Source organism: Centroberyx gerrardi, chromosome 23, assembly GCF_048128805.1.
Source record: "Centroberyx gerrardi isolate f3 chromosome 23, fCenGer3.hap1.cur.20231027, whole genome shotgun sequence".
Taxonomy (NCBI): Eukaryota; Metazoa; Chordata; class Actinopteri; order Beryciformes; family Berycidae; genus Centroberyx; species Centroberyx gerrardi.
Genome location: NC_136019.1, coordinates 4,710,434 through 4,726,363, shown reverse-complemented (window position 1 = coordinate 4,726,363; position 15,930 = coordinate 4,710,434). Strand labels below are relative to the sequence as shown.

The 15,930-nt window shown below is 41.7% G+C and overlaps 2 protein-coding genes across 2 annotated transcripts in view; both read left to right on the top strand.

Annotated features, from left to right (window-relative positions):
* col4a6 (collagen, type IV, alpha 6) overlaps positions 1 to 15,930 on the top strand; it is a 444,271-nt gene that overhangs the window by 158,454 nt on the left and 269,887 nt on the right. Inside the window, exons 46-48 of the mRNA XM_078291595.1 lie at positions 89 to 260; positions 959 to 1,073; positions 2,062 to 3,770. Coding sequence (XP_078147721.1) covers positions 89 to 260; positions 959 to 1,073; positions 2,062 to 2,322 — 548 coding nt within the window. The 3' untranslated portion in view covers positions 2,323 to 3,770. The remainder of the gene's footprint in view (positions 1 to 88; positions 261 to 958; positions 1,074 to 2,061; positions 3,771 to 15,930) is intronic.
* On the top strand, positions 6,772 to 15,510 carry LOC139921139 (ankyrin repeat domain-containing protein 46). The gene is made up of 4 exons (XM_071911304.1): positions 6,772 to 6,862; positions 8,890 to 9,232; positions 11,016 to 11,174; positions 15,294 to 15,510. The coding sequence occupies exons 2-4, from the start codon at positions 8,922 to 8,924 to the stop codon at positions 15,508 to 15,510; spliced, it is 687 nt and encodes a 228-aa protein (XP_071767405.1). The 5' UTR covers positions 6,772 to 6,862; positions 8,890 to 8,921.

Sequence of the window (15,930 nt, the reverse complement as noted above, 5' to 3'; positions counted from 1 at the left end):
CAAATTGTAGCATAGATGAAAATATGACATCAATATTCGAAATGTATTAGTTGATCTTTTATAATGTGTGTAACCTCTCTCTCTGCAGGTCTAGCAGGCTCCTGCCTCCCCCGGTTCAGCACCATCCCCTTCCTCTACTGCTCCCCCAACGAGGTTTGTTACTACGCCAGCCGCAACGACAAATCCTACTGGCTCTCCACCACCGCACCCATACCCATGATGCCCGTGAGCGAGGAGCAGATACCGCCCTACATCAGCAGGTCAGCTGGGTTGCTTCAGTACACTGTAAAAAAAAGTGCAAATTTTGGGTTAAATTCACTTCAATTCAATTCAGAAAGTGGATTTTCTTTTAAACAAATGCATACTGTGTTTACTCTATTTACAAATTTCCCCTCTGGGGTCAATAAAGTATCTATTTTTATTCTATACTCTTAAAAGGGAATTAATGCTTTGTAGTAAACAACTAAATTGCTGTTTGGTCTGGTTTGTCTGGTTGCTCAGTAAGCTAATTAATGTTCAGTATACTGACACTGACATGAGTTCACATCCAGCTCATGTCATCTGTCCTGTCGGATCTTAAACTCGGATCTTAAAAAGCTGTGTTTATCTGACCTGGGTCTAATGGTACTTGCAAATAGTTGTTAGGAATTGTTTTTGCTTATGCATGGCCCCAGATGAGTGGATAATGTAATGAGCACCAGAAAGTTCAATTACAGGAAAATAAATCACTGAAAAATCAGTTTAAAATCAGTCTAGTCTACTTTTCTGTGAATTACCTATCTGAATTTTCTTTATGTGGAAAATATAAAACTCCATGCACTGCCTACTATTTGACCCATATCTGGTATTTACTATTTGTTGTAAGAAGGTAGTTCACAAACTAAAACGTATGCTTAAAATGTACATTTTGAGGTTTAAAATTTACCTGACTTCTAACCCTGTTGAATGAACCCTGCAGGTGTTCGGTATGTGAGGCTCCCTCTCAGGCGGTGGCGGTCCACAGTCAGGACATCACCATCCCCACCTGCCCCGCAGGCTGGAGGAGCCTGTGGATAGGATACTCCTTCCTCATGGTAGGTCATCAACTACAACCTCTATACCATAGATAAACCACAGGAAGTGATGCGTTTTATGTGTCCGGTTTGTTTGGAATCAACAGCAGAAGAAGAACTGGGTAGTTAGCATGAGCAGCGATAGCCACCATGGCTGAACAGACAAAGAAAAGAGAAACTCAAACTGCATCAACAGAAAATCCAAGCTCCGCCCACACTGTTTGATTGACAGGTGATCTGTGGGAAGAGCAGAGCAGAAACACCACAGTGAGGCTGAGCAACGAAGATGGAGACCAAAAAACAAAAAAAATAGTGACATTTGAGAGAATGGAATCATCTGTAATTTTGAAATACTGAGCAATAAACATTTACATTATTGGACAGGATATTTTTAATGGGTACACTGCAAAATATCTCCATCTTAAGTCATTTAGTCTCTTATTGTGTCCTAAAATCGTAATTTTCTTAAAATAAGTGAAAAAATCTGCCAGTGAGGTTCGATAATTTCACTTGTTTCCAATGCAAATCAACTTGTTTCAAGAATTTTGTAGAATAAAGTGTCATTTTCTTGACTCACCAGTGAAACTGCATTGGAAACAAGTAGAGATAAGTAGAGATAATACTTGTTTCACTTGTGAGTGAAATAATGAGAAATGAGTGTCAGTATGTTGAAACAAGTCAGAATAAGGCAGATCACTGCAGAAGTGAAACTAAACAATGCAGTTTCGCTTGTGCAGTGATCTGCCTTATTCTGACTTGTTTCAACATACTGACACTCATCACTCATTATTTCACTCACAAGTGAAACTGCAATGGAAACAAGTGTTAGTTATCTCTCCTCATTGGCAGAATTTTTCTCTTGATTTACAAAAAATAAGATTTGAAGGCTGAATATGAGACTAAATGACTCGTTTTGCAGTGTATCGTTAATGGATGGTGTTTTGAAGTGAAAACCCCAAACTGAATAAGGAAGTAGTCACCCTGACGTCCCGTCTCTTTCCCCACCCAGCACACGGCGGCGGGCGCCGAGGGCGGCGGCCAGTCCCTGGTGTCGCCCGGCTCCTGCCTGGAGGACTTCCGCGCCACACCCTTCATCGAGTGCAACGGCGCCAAGGGCACCTGCCACTACTTCGCCAACAAGTACAGCTTCTGGCTGACCACCGTGGATGCCGGCCGGGAGTTCGTCCACTCCCCGCCGCAGGAGACGCTGAAGGGCGGCCAGCAGCACTCCAGAGTCAGCCGCTGCCAAGTCTGCAGCAAGATCTTGTAGTACGAAGCGAGGCGGAGGAGAAGGATGGAGGAGAGGAGGAGAGGAGGAGGAGGAGAGGAGGGAGTGAGACTGAAACATCAGGATGCATTCATGCCTTAAAGGAAAAGAAAAAAGAGAGGTGATGATGATGGAGGATGAGGTGATTTATAAAGAAAATATTAGAACAAGAAAAAAAACAAGAGGACACAATTGACTGACTGAAAACGAGCCCCTCTCCTGACTCAGAAGTGGGTCGAGCAACACGGGCCTTTTTTTTTTTTTTTTTTTTTTTTTTTGGAGTTTTTGACGCCCTTTAGGAGCGAAAAGGCTAATCAGCGAGAAAGAGAAAGAATAAGGAGAGAGGGAGGGAACGGAAAGGAGAGGGGTCCGGGTGTGATTGCTCTTCTCTAGATTATCATTGACAGTGGTGCTATTGTTTATGTTCTTTGTGTGTTTTTAATTTTATGTCTGTTTTCTCGTTAACGTTTTTTATTTTGCGAGAGAATCATTCTCGGCTACCTCGGAGAGTGCCGCCCCTTCGGACGGCGCTGCACCGCTCACACATCGGGGGGGGCTGGGCGTCGGTTTCGGCTGGGTCAGTTCAGAGAGGTGACAGGAGCGCGCATGTTCTTACAGTCTCCTCTGAACTGACCTAATCGAAGCAGATCTTTAACCTCTCCCGATCATACACACATTTTAATGAAATGAAACACCATAAAACCTGCAGCTTCAGTTTTGTTCACCGCTAGCTATAACCGCTGCGGTTAAAGCAGTCAAGTGCCGAATAACTCCCATGTTAAAACTAAGTGGAATACTGCTTTAAGCTTATGTTGCTATAACAGCTGTCGCCACGGCTACACCCTCAGTAGCTCTACCTGTTTTTGTCTTTAACTCTACAACGCCTTTTTGATGCTTCATAATGTTTTGGTTTATTTCAGAGATACACAGATTCTCGTGATCCCTGTAGATTTCATGATGTGACATCTTTGGTGCTAAAATACCCTGATAGTCAACTTGAAAAGCAGTAGTTTGGTGCTTTTTGTTAGACCGCATGCAAAAAAAAGGAAAACCAGCACTTTCTCAGAATCGCTACAACGGAACTACGCAACAGCTAACACCAATAATGACTTGAATAAGGCCACGCTATAAAAAAAAAACCCATTCATATGTATTGTGAAAATATTGCACTGATGCGAATCGCTACAATGGGCTATAACAATGAACAAGTCGAGACAAGAGGCATATTTGTCATTACAGCATGCTGCATCAACAGGTTCAGTGATGGATTCAGCTTCAACACAATTAACTCAACATCTTCCTGTTTGTCGTACTGGAATATTGCAAAAAACATGTATCTGCAAAAAAAATGTTTTAATGAGGAAAAGAATGTTTCTTTCCCCAATGCCAACCATTTATCTTTAAAATGTTACAATGGGGTTTTAACAGGTTTCAGTGACCTAAATGCAGAGGTGTGACCAAGGCAACTTTACTCGAGTCCCAAGTCAGTCTCAAAGTGTCAAGTGTCAAAGTCTAAATGTAGAACAGCAAGTCAACAAATCAAGAGTCCAGTATCAATTTAATATCTTAAAGAAAACTAAATATCTAGGACTTTTCAATGCAATATGGTTTTAATAGGATAAAAACTTGGTAAGAGCATCATGAGTTTGATTTCTATAATCAGTTTCAACTTCAATAAATTCAATCATTCCATACAAATTCAGAAAACAGAATTTAAATTCAGTCGTCCGCTGGAACAAATCTCATCACTTTCAAATCTGAGTCATTTACACAAACACAAGATCTCAAGTCAAGACTTTAGAAACCTTTTCAAGTCATCAAAGTACAAGTCAGAGTCGAGTCCCAAGTCACCAGAACCCAAGTCAAGTCGAGTCTCAAGTCTTCTCTTCATGCATCAGGTGTCAAGCAATTCAAATTGTAACTTGAGTCTGACTCGAGTCCTCACCTCTGCCCAAATGTCATGAAAGTCAACACTGAAACAACTGTGTAAACTTTCAAATTTTGCATTTTGCATTTACATAGTTTGTCCACATAAAAAAAACAGTGACATATCTCTGCAGTCGGTGGCAAATGGAAAAGGAAAATGACCAAATCTTACAATGTCAAGTGTTCTAGCTGCCTGTTCATTTCCATTGGTTTTGGTCTGAACACACACACACACACACACACCTCACAGCCTTTGCTCCTTATATTGTGACCAAAAACCGGGTTTGCATGACAGTGAATCCCTTCATTCACACCAACGTGATCATAAAACGCATCAGGAAGGAATCTCACTCAACATAAACATAGGACACACACTCTCTGCTAGGATTTGTTAATTATTGTTGTACATAGTGCTTATTGTCATGCTTATTACACAGCAAGTACGTTAGAGGAAAAGTCTATAATGCTGTTTAGTTCCCTGTTGTTGTTGTTGTTGTTGTTGTTGTTGTTTTTTCCAGTCCCTGTGTTTTTTTTTCATTGTCTTCGGATAAGGGAGAGGTAGAAGTTACTCTTTTCGCTGGATTATCAAATACATTTCACGCCTTTAACTGTAGATATTGCAGACGTATCCTTGAATACTCGGTAGTAAAGTGTCATTACGTGAAGAAACAAGTGATATTTTACATTTACTTTGGTTTCAAAATAAGAGTCTGCACTGTACATCAAAGGCCCAGGCTGAGTTTGAGAGTGCAAAGGCTTAACTGATCCATGATATCTGTGGATAAAAAGCAGTCTCCTCTCTCTAATTGATTATCCTTGGACAGTGAAAGCTACTGGGTGACTTGTAACCACTATGACCACTGTGTCTAGCACATAGCTCTGTCTCTCTGCCGGTAGCCCCGACTTTATTACTATGTACACATTTTTTTTTTTTTCCTCATTTGTCTGCATTTGTCGTTTTGTAATCTAGATTGTAATTATTTTACGCAAGTCATGATACTATCCCCTGGTTTTATAGGTTTATTTACTGAGATGTGAGGGAATGGGACGATAATGATCTGTACATTCAGTAATAAAAATGAAAAAATTGCCTTTAGGATTATGTTTTATATGGAAAATATATTCACCAGTGATTATTTGAATAACATAACAACAGCTTTTATTTGTCTGTTTTGACTTTTGTCCTGTGTTTTCGATGCCACCATATTAGCACAAATTGACAAAAATGGAGAGTTGAGACCTTTTATGCAACGATCCCTATTCTACATGCCAGCAATATGCTGTAAGTGCCTGCAATGACAGAAAAGAAATGCAATTTTCCTCAAAGAGGATCTATAGCAAAAACAAATCGGTGATAACATGTCTGATACTGTAATGTGTATTTTTTTGTGCTTACACACTATGAAATAAAGTATCAAAACTAACTGAGGATTTCTATTGCAGTGTGATTGACAATGAGAATATGAGAATGAGAATATAATAGACAATGTACAAAATATTAGGAACACCTTCTTTAACTTGTTTCTCCCTTCATGACTTAAGTAGATTAAAAGGTAAAGTCAGTGGTCAGTTTATTTCATGGAAGGTGTTCCTAATGTTTGCATCTATGTAACCTCTACAGATAATATTAAACATGATTTAATGTGTTTTGTTGTGCTGTAGTTAGTATAAAGATAATGTTTGAGATGACTGGTATAGATCTTAGATATTGCTGTGTGCTTGGCAAAAGAAAATTAAAAAAACATTAACACCTAGACTGTTGTAGCTTCACACTGATTGATGATTTTGATTTTACTGTTGGGAGAGCCAAGCAACTATCATAGGATGAATATGATTAATGCACCTTATATCAAAAGGTTCAACCAAATCTTTACATAATTTTCTAGATGATCCGATTATAGAAAATAATGGATGGCTGCCACTTACAGGTGAAAATAAGTTGAAACTCCCAGGACTGCAAAGGTTAGTCTAATGTGACTTTGAAGCTATAAGTCATTTTAAAGAAATTATCCAGGTGGGAGGGGGTGAGTAGCCTATTATGGAAGCCCATTGAGGACATATATATACATTTTATTTACGCCGTTTTTCTGTGATAACGAGGTAATTAGAGATATGGGAAAATAAAGTGTACTAGTGACTAATGCAGATGTGTTTTCGGCCTTGAGATTACTTTGATTGACCCTGCTGATGATGATCAAGCATAGCAAAATTATTTCATGTTATGTCAAAGAAAAATAGCATAATTTAAACGACATGCAACCCGAATTTCAGTTTGATGTCTTTTTGATTATAATGTAACCTATAGTAACAGTGTTGGTGATTTTATAGACATCAGCTGATAGTGAACAGATGTTCGGGTCAGTCACAAGCGTCCGCATGATGCGCTCACAGTTCAGCTAATCTGGAGTGTGCACAGATGGGTTGAAGTCCGTTTATCTCGCGGAGTAAGATCATTTGTAGATCAGAATCGGGAGCTGTCGTCAAGCGGTTGGCGTATGTCGTAAAACGCAAGTCGCCAGAGAGACACCTGCAACCATCACAACAACAACACGGCTTGCTAGCTCGAAGGAAAGCGCAGTGTAATCTTTTTTTCGGCTGAGTTGGAACACATTAACAGGTGAGGAGTGTAACATACAGCAAGTATAGTGTTTAAATATATACTTTACCTCATGTGCATGTTTCAACGACTGTTAAATTGCGGTTTAGACTGCCGTAGCTACGTGTGTGAAGACAGAAACCGTTAGCTTGCTAGTTAGCCCAGCTAGCTTCTTTTGGCTAACATTATCGTTACTAGCGTCGCATTCTGGCACAGTAGCGTTAGGTGTAACCGCCGTATATGCGAGGAGTCGGCTAGCTGATGAAGTTACGTTACTTTATGATTGATGTTGCTGCCTCATTGCTGGCTAGTTAATGTTACACCTAATCATCGCAGCTAACGTTAGCTAGCCAGCACATACTGTAACCTATTCTTTCCCAGCACATACACACACACGATGTTTGAGAGATTTTTTTTTTATCACTTTTTCAGTAAAAAAGCAGATCCTTCAGGGTGTTGCCTCCCGCATTCACATTCTGACAGTCAATCCTAGTTAGAGTGTATTGTATTATTTCTGATACTCTATTCATAGTATTCTGCTACATCAACACACACCATTTTGGTAGGATAATAACAGGTGATTGTAATAAATTAACAGCTGATAATGATCAAATGACAGCCACAGCCAATGAGCTGTGTGTGTGTGTGGTAAAGCACCATACTGGTAGGAAATGCATGTGACATGGGAATACTCTCTAATATTCTCTTTTCACTTCTCTGCCGCCCAAGTTAATTAATTTTCTCTGAAATAGGCCTATATCAAATATTCTAATATTTGCTGCAATGGGGGCTTGGACCGGGGCGTTCAGTTGAAGGCTGGTCTCTCTAGACTAATACTTGTCCTTGTTGGATAGGTCAGAGCATCAGCTCCTTTCTATCAATGGCTATAGTGATGGAGATGGAGGGGGCAGCAAGGGGGCAATGGACAGGGGCAGGCTGAGCAAAAAACTAACTGACGTGGTTGGTGTATTGTGGCTATTTCTAGACTGTCCAAAAACTGTTAAAACAACCTTTATTGATTGGTCTCTCTACTCACTACGCCACCCTGCTGCCATTTTATTAGAGCCCAGTATTTGTGTTGTTTTCAAATTTAAAAAATCATCTTGCTCTCAATCTTCTAATTCACTCAGTCAGGTTTGTATGTTCAAGGTAGCACCTCGTTTTGAGCTGTTAGAGCACAGATTTTCTTTCCATCCAGATTTCATTTCATCCATATTTAACTCCTGCTTCCCCCCTTTCATACCCTCCTACCCCTCCAGGTACACTGGACTTTTCTGACACCCACTCAGAAATATCCAATCTTCTGTGCTTATTATTACGGTGGCTTTAAATTATCAATAAAATTTAGATTATTTGTGAAAATTAAACATAACTCCTGCTCTTCCTCTTTCAACCCATTTCCTCCCTCCACTTTTCTGACACCCACTGTTACGATCTCAACCCTGAACAGACTCGCTATGAGACCATAACATAAAAGAGACGCCACCATAGGATTTAAGAAACAAAGTTCAAATGTTTTATTTAAACATAAAGACCAAGAAGACCACATAAGAAACAAAAGGAGAATGGAGGTTGGGCCAAACTTAACAAAAGGATGGGGAAGACACTGGGCCAGCCATGCAATGGGCCGTCGAAGCCAGTGTTTCCCCCTAGACTAACCAAAACATGATCCAAAGCTAAACTAACAAGATCAAACCGAGAATAGGGACTACCCAAACCTCCATCCCCAAATCAAAAGGGAAAATAATGAGAACGGCAAAACAAAGCAAACATCCAAATGCTACGCGGGGTGCCGTTCTGCGTTCTCCCTCCCACAGGCTCCTTATATAGGCCCGGCCTGCTACCGCGGTGTCGCAGGTGCAGCACATTGCTCATCAGGAATTCCCTGCAGGAGGAGAGAAAGCAGAATAAGACAGTAAACACCACAAGGGGGCGCGCAACACCCACTCAGAAATATCCAATCTTCTGTGCTTATTATTACGGTGGCTTTAAATTATCAATAAAATGTGAGATTATTTGTGATAATGAAACCCGTTTCCTCCCTCCAGGTACGCTGGAATTTTCTGATACCCACTCGGACATGTCCTATGTCTTCATCAACGACTCGTCGCAGACCAGCGTGCCTTTGCTGCAGGCCTGCATCGACGGCGACCTGCCCTTCGCCAAGCGGCTCCTGGAGACCGGATGCGACCCCAACATCCGCGACAACCGGGGCCGCACCGGCCTGCACCTAGCCGCCGCCCGGGGGAACGTGGACATATGCCGCTTCTTGCACAAGTTCGGGGCGGACCTGTTGGCGACGGATTACCAAGGGAACACAGCGCTGCATCTGTGTGGACACGTGGACACGATACAGTTCCTGGTGTCCAACGGGCTGAAAATTGACATCTGGTAAGAGATGGAAGAGAAGGCTTTCAGGTGATGTAATGCGCCTTCTGTCAGCCATGTTGGAGGTCCGCAGCTCTCGCGCAACCATGGCTGAGAACAGCTGACTGTATTTCAGTTTGTTCAGGTTAACTGAGCTGACTCTTCTCAAGCTACAACTCAGAGTGTTTTGGAGTAGAGACTAGAGCTAAAGACAAGAAGTTTACTGTGTCACAGTAACCTACATTTGGAAACAAATCCACCTTAGTCATTTTTAGCTATGACATTACTGTACAGATCCACATCGCTGACTTGCATCTTTTTCCGATGTCTCTTTTTCTAATCTGGTTGTTTAAATATTTAGCTATTATTTGTACACAGCCCATTCTTCATTCTCTGGTTGCTGCATAGATGATAGGTCATAGTAGGAAATTTTAGCCCTCATGAACCTTTTTTTTTTTTCAGGTGATATTTTTCAGCATTTATGGGATGACTCCATAAGTTTTGCCCTGCTGTGAACAAGTAGCTACTGATGTACATGGTCTATAATTTTATAAGACAGACAGAGAGAGCAGAAGACTGGTTTAGTTAAGGCTACATATAGAAGAGGGGATACAATTATAAATGGAGGACACGGTTCTCCCCAGAGTGTTGTAAAATAAATAAGTGGTGCTGCCGGAGCGCTGTTATCAGCGATTGACCGGTTTGAGATTTTGCAAGTGGTGCTGGAAATTAATAAGATGATACAGTGCCAGAGGGCGTCCTGGTGGCTTGGTGGACTAAGGTGCGTACCATGTAAACACAGCGTCCTGGGTTTGAATCCTGGGACCTTTGTCATGTGTCATCCTTCTCTCTCTCTCTCTCTCTCTCTCTCTCTCTCTCTCTCTCTCTCTCTCTCTCTCTCTCTCACTCACAGTCTTCTCCAACACAGGCAAAAATCCCCCCAAAAAATTGTTGCAGTGGCATTTTATGGCAGATTTTATCCAAAGTGCCTCACATTACCAATCAGTGCATTTTTAGCACGGGGAGCCCCAGTTGGAGTGATGGCACCATGTTCTACTCATTGAGATCTATAGAGTCTAAGACCCGTTACAGACTCCACACACAGGATGCATACACTAAGTTTCCTTGACCTACGCAAGCTGTCTGCTTACACAGCACACACATCCAGCAGGTTCCTACAGCCTGCGTTCCACAAGGGGGAGCTAAGCCACCGGTCTGGAGCATGGAAGTGTTGGATTATCTGGAGCATTGACATATGAATAGTGTTTAAAATGGCTGCTGTAGAGGAATGTGTACATTTATACATTCTCCATCGCCGCTAAAAGAAAAAGTTGAAAAGAAGATGGTACTGCCAGATGAGCCGGCTTCTCTTCTGACTGAGCCACCGCCATTTCCACTTTTTCAGTTTACACAGAAAATTGCTTTTTCATTGGTAGTTGATCATTGAGCAGCAATTTTCATTCAGTGTCTCTACCTGAAACGCATGATATATGTAGCAGACAATATTACAAATTTTGGACTACACATTTTTCTACGCAACAACGTGAGAAACGCCCTTGCGTTCTCATTTGCATTGTTGCATGTGTTGCTTACATAGTCTGTAATGGACCTAACACTGGATGAGATAATGTTATTACCATTTAGTTATTCCTTACTCCCAGCTTCCTAACTGCTGTTGTTGGTCTATGTGTTCTTAGTCAACTTGAGTGGTTAAATAAAGTTTTAAAATGAGGTTTCTTGTTAAAGTAACAACAGTTAATGAAGCTTGAGCCTAACAGTGCCGTCTGTTGGTCTTCCTACGCAACAGCAACCACAACGGATCGACTCCGCTGGTGCTGGCGAAGAGACGCGGGGTGAACAAGGACGCCATCCGCCTGCTGGAGGGACTGGAGGAGCAGGAGGTGAAGGGCTTCAACAGAGGACCGCACTCCAAACTGGAGACCATGCAGATGGCCGAGAGCGAGAGGTAAGGAGGAATGGATGGACTGAAGGAGAGGAAAAGGGAATAAGAGTCAAGGGGAGGGCAGGAGAGGGCGGGTAGAAGAGGGGGAATGAAGGGATTCAGCCTCAGGGGCACAAATATCATCAAGTATCCAAATACAGAATAGTTTTATTCCTGCAGCCTCCGCAGGAATCAAATCCTGGACCAAAACAGGGACACATGGAGAGCCAAAACCAAGCTTACCCTCAACCACCACTGCTACAAAAGAAATATTGAAACTGGAAACAGTGCAGATGACTGAAGGAGGGGAGTCTTAAGGAAGAGGATAGTGTTGTGTTTCACTTGAAAAGACGTTTTTCCCACAGCGGACATAAATGCATTAAAAGGCAAACAAACAACTGCGCTGAAGGCAGACAAAAGTAACACTTGGTTCTCTTGTGGATTAAAAAAAAGTAGTGAGGTCCGTAGTTTTATAGCTGCTCACTGAGAACAGGAATCAAATCTGTAGAAAACTGACATACTAACACTAAGATTGAAAACATCCAGTGAGAAAAAAGTAAACTCTTGAGCTGTCTACACAGTCCAAGACTCTCTAAATCCAGTGAGGAGGGAAGAGACTGAAAGCTTGAAATTTAAAAAGCCTTTATTGTCATGGCTTAGAGCCAACGTGTTTCGACCATAAATAAAATCTTGCTTTATATACTATTTTATACACTACTCCTACCATGAAAATATTATTACCGATTCTACAATGTATTGATAACTAAAGGACTTTTGGCTAAGAAATGAATTGCTTTAGCTCCAAGTAATCAAACTCTAAATATATTTGCACTTTTTCTAATTTCTAATTAATTCTTTCAAAATAGAGGGATTGGAAGCATCTTACATGTGCAATGTCAATGATTTATTAAAGCTTCAGAAGCACATCAGTAAACAACAGTGCATAATAAGCAGGTGCACATACAGTATATTGGCTGTAAACATGCAGAATCTGCAACATGTTTTGAGCTCAGTGCTCTTCCTCAGGCAGCATTGAAGGGGAGTGGAAGGGGATCCTAGAAATAAGAAAACAGGAGGGAAGATGTGAAAAAGGGAGGGAAAATATAAGGAAATGATGTGAGCTCACCTGGGACAGACTAGATTAGATAATGAAAATAAATACAAATACTAGATAATAGTAAATAGATAATAGTAAATAGTGAATACTTCTGCTGGACTCGGTAGACAAAATGGAGAAACTTCAAATACTGTGTTCTATTGTATTATACAAAACAAATCTATACTATATTATATAATCTTATGGCACAGTCTAGCATAACATAGCATTATAACAAAATGAAATGAAATAGTCACGGCAAGGAGAAGTAAGACTCTAATGTAACAAATTCAAGAAAACATGATCACAAAAAACACGAGAGATCAAGTTCTTCATTGAGCCCCTCAGGGGATAAGGTACCCAGGTTAAAAATCCAGTGGGCTTCTGCCTTGAGAAGAACCTGGTCATAGTCACCACCCCTCACAGGGGGTTTGACCTTCTGTACGGCCCAGAACTTGAGTTCTGTGACCAAGTGTCCCATGTGTCAGAAAGTGGTGGGCGAGAGGGGAGGAAGAGTCTCTCCTGTTGATGCTGCTCTTGTGTTCAGTGATACGAGTCCTGAGGTGCCGTGATGTCTTCCCTACATATAGTTTGGGGCAAGGGCACAGAATGGTATACGAGTTCAGGAAATCTTTGAGTTTATGGGAGAGAGGGCAGATGGAGCAGTGTCCACAGGGTTGGTGTCCAGACGGAAGGGGGTAGGCTGTCCATGGTACTCTGTATCATTGTGGGGGGAATGGATTGGGCATGTACCAGGCGGTCTCGGAGGTTACTGTTACGTTTAAGTGCCACAATGGTTCTCTCTCTGAGCACATCATGTAGCTGTAATACATGCCCAATGCCTGAGAAGGATTCTTTTGATTTTATTGGATAAGGTTGAGTAGTGAAGACTGCGGACCATGCGGTTGTTGGGACTTTTTCTTGTGGGTTGTAGTAAAGATTCCCTATGCGTGTAAACAACCCGCTTGTAAGCATCCTTCACCACCTTGCGACTGTAGCCCCTAGATTTCATATCCTGGGTTTTGGAGATATATTCTCATCTGCTGGTGCACAATCGTCTCACACAGAAATTGGCTAAACAGGAGATTGTCCTTGAGAAAACTGGGATGGTATGAGGATGCAAGGAGCAAGGTATTGCGGCCAGTTTCCTTCCTGAAAATGGTGGTAGAGAGAGAACATTGTCCTCTTTCTTAATGAGGATGTCCAGGAAACTGATGCTTTCAGAGGAATAGTCCATAGTAAACCTTAGGTTGGGGTCCCATGAATTCAATAATGGGAAAAATTGTTGCAGATCTTCCCCTGGACCGGACCACAGCATCAACACATCGTCAATGAAATGGTACAACCCATTGATATGACCAATGAATGGATTAACTGATGCATTGTTTATTAAATCCCTCTCAAAGCTACCAACATACAAGGAGGCAGTAGAGGGCGCCAGGACTCGTATCATTGAACACTCTCTGACTCTTTGACTCTTCCTCCCCTCTCGCCCACCACTTTCTGACACATGGACACTTGGTGGCAGAACTCAAGTTCTGGGCCGTACAGAAGGTCAAACCCCCTGTGAGGGGTGGTGACTATGACCAGGTTCTTCTCAAGGCAGAAGCCCACTGGATTTTTAACCTGGGTACCTTATCCCCTGAGGGGCTCAATGAAGAACTTGATCTCATGTTTTTTGTTATCATGTTTTCTTGAATTTGTTACATTAGAGTCTTACTTCTCCTTGCCGTGACTGTTTCATTTAATTTTGTTATAATGCTGTGTTATGCTAGACTGTGCCATAAGATTATTTTATTCTAGCGGGTTGGTAGCGTTGGAATAGTTAGCGTTGGTCAGCCTCTCAATGTAAAACAGCGATTTTCAGACAGCGGTATCTCCGCTGTTTCACAACCAATTTCAGTGCCATTTCACAGGTGGACTCGTATGCCCATTGGCTCACCATAAACCAAGTTTGGTACAATTACGTCGAGTCATTTAGATTCGTGGATTCCGTGAAAATTAGCCTTGAAAGTAAGGCTTTTTAATTGCGCTAAAATAACTCCAGTTTTACTGCACGGATCCCAACAAAAGACCCCTCCTATATGTCTGTCATTACATGGCGGAGTGCCTTTTTTCTTTTTTCTTCATGGCTGTGGACTTTATTAAATTTGAATGGGACCTCAGAATTCTAAAATTCTACTGATTCTGAGCCCATAGAGATAACATGGTGAAAAAGTTTAGGTTAGCCACATTTAAAGCTAGCAAGTCAGAGATCAAAGGGATTCTAAGTTCAAAAATAACTTTTGAACGAGTGACCGTTAGTAAGCTAGAGCGGGGCTCCAGCTGGTAGACGGAGGTCTGTCAGGCTTCTCTTCTCACATTTACTATCATGTAAATGCTGTATAGCTTACAGACAAATGATCGGTCAGCCCGGGCAGACTAGACTTGCACAGCAGTACACGCTGCACACTAAAGCATTTCATTTTGAAGTAGCCACGTTGTGCAAATAGTTCAGGACAAATCAAGGGCAGCAAGCAATAAAGCTATAAAACATTCCACCACATTAGCCTTTAATTTTGCAAGCCATCGGTAGCCAAGTTATTTTGCATGTTATGTTGTCAATGTATCTTCATAATAATGATATATCTACCAAGTAATAGAAGTCTACCTCCCGGGGCAAAAACTTACAAAATTAAGCACAAAAAAATATGTTTTAAGTGAAGAGTTAGCGTTTGTCAAAACCCTCGAAAAAGAAAGAAAATTCAATTGGTCATCACCAATGCTAACTTCAGCCTGCTCTCCATCAAGGTGTATCAGCACAGAGTTTGGACAACTGCTACAGTCCTATAGCTATGTCTACTGTACTTCACACAATTTGTTTGTTTTTTCTTGATTTTGTCTTTTGTAGATTATTTGAGCATGATTAATAAACTGTTTTTCAAGATTTTGAGTCATTGCCTCATGCCAAATGGATTGCATATTGTGCCATTGCTTAATGCCATGCCATTGCATGCCATGCCATTTTGAATAAACATCTTTTCTTCTTCCAACTGTCTCTGTCCCAGTGCAATGGAGAGCCACTCGCTGCTGAACCCCAACCTGCAGAGCAGCGAGGGCGTCCTGTCCAGCTTCAGGACCACCTGGCAGGAGTTTGTGGAGGACCTGGGCTTCTGGAGGGTCCTGCTGCTGCTGGTGGTCATCGCTCTCCTCTCCCTGGGCATCGCCTACTACGTCAGCGGGGTCCTGCCTTTCTCCGCCAGCCAGCTGGAGCTAGTGCACTGAGGCAGGGGGGATAGAGAGATGAGAGGGGGGAAGGGAAAGGGGGGGTTAGTAGATGGGACAAGTGACGGTCTATACCGGAATAGAAAATCTGATTTTTAACTCTTCTCGTGGTTGTCTAAACAGGGACAAAAAAGGAGGGAATTCCACACTACCAAATAAATTGCAAATGTTTATTATAATTCCAGAGGTGGGGACTCAAGTCACATGACTTGTTGGACTCGAGCCACAGTTTTAACTGCTTGAGACTTGACTTGATGCATGAACAGAAGACTTGAGACTTGACTTGACTTGGGACTCGACTCTGACTTGTGTTCTGATGACTTGAAAAGGTTTCTAAAGTCTTGACTTGAGATCTTGTGTTTGTGTAAATGACTCAGATTGAAAGTGATGAGATTTGTTCCAGCAGACTGAATTTAAATT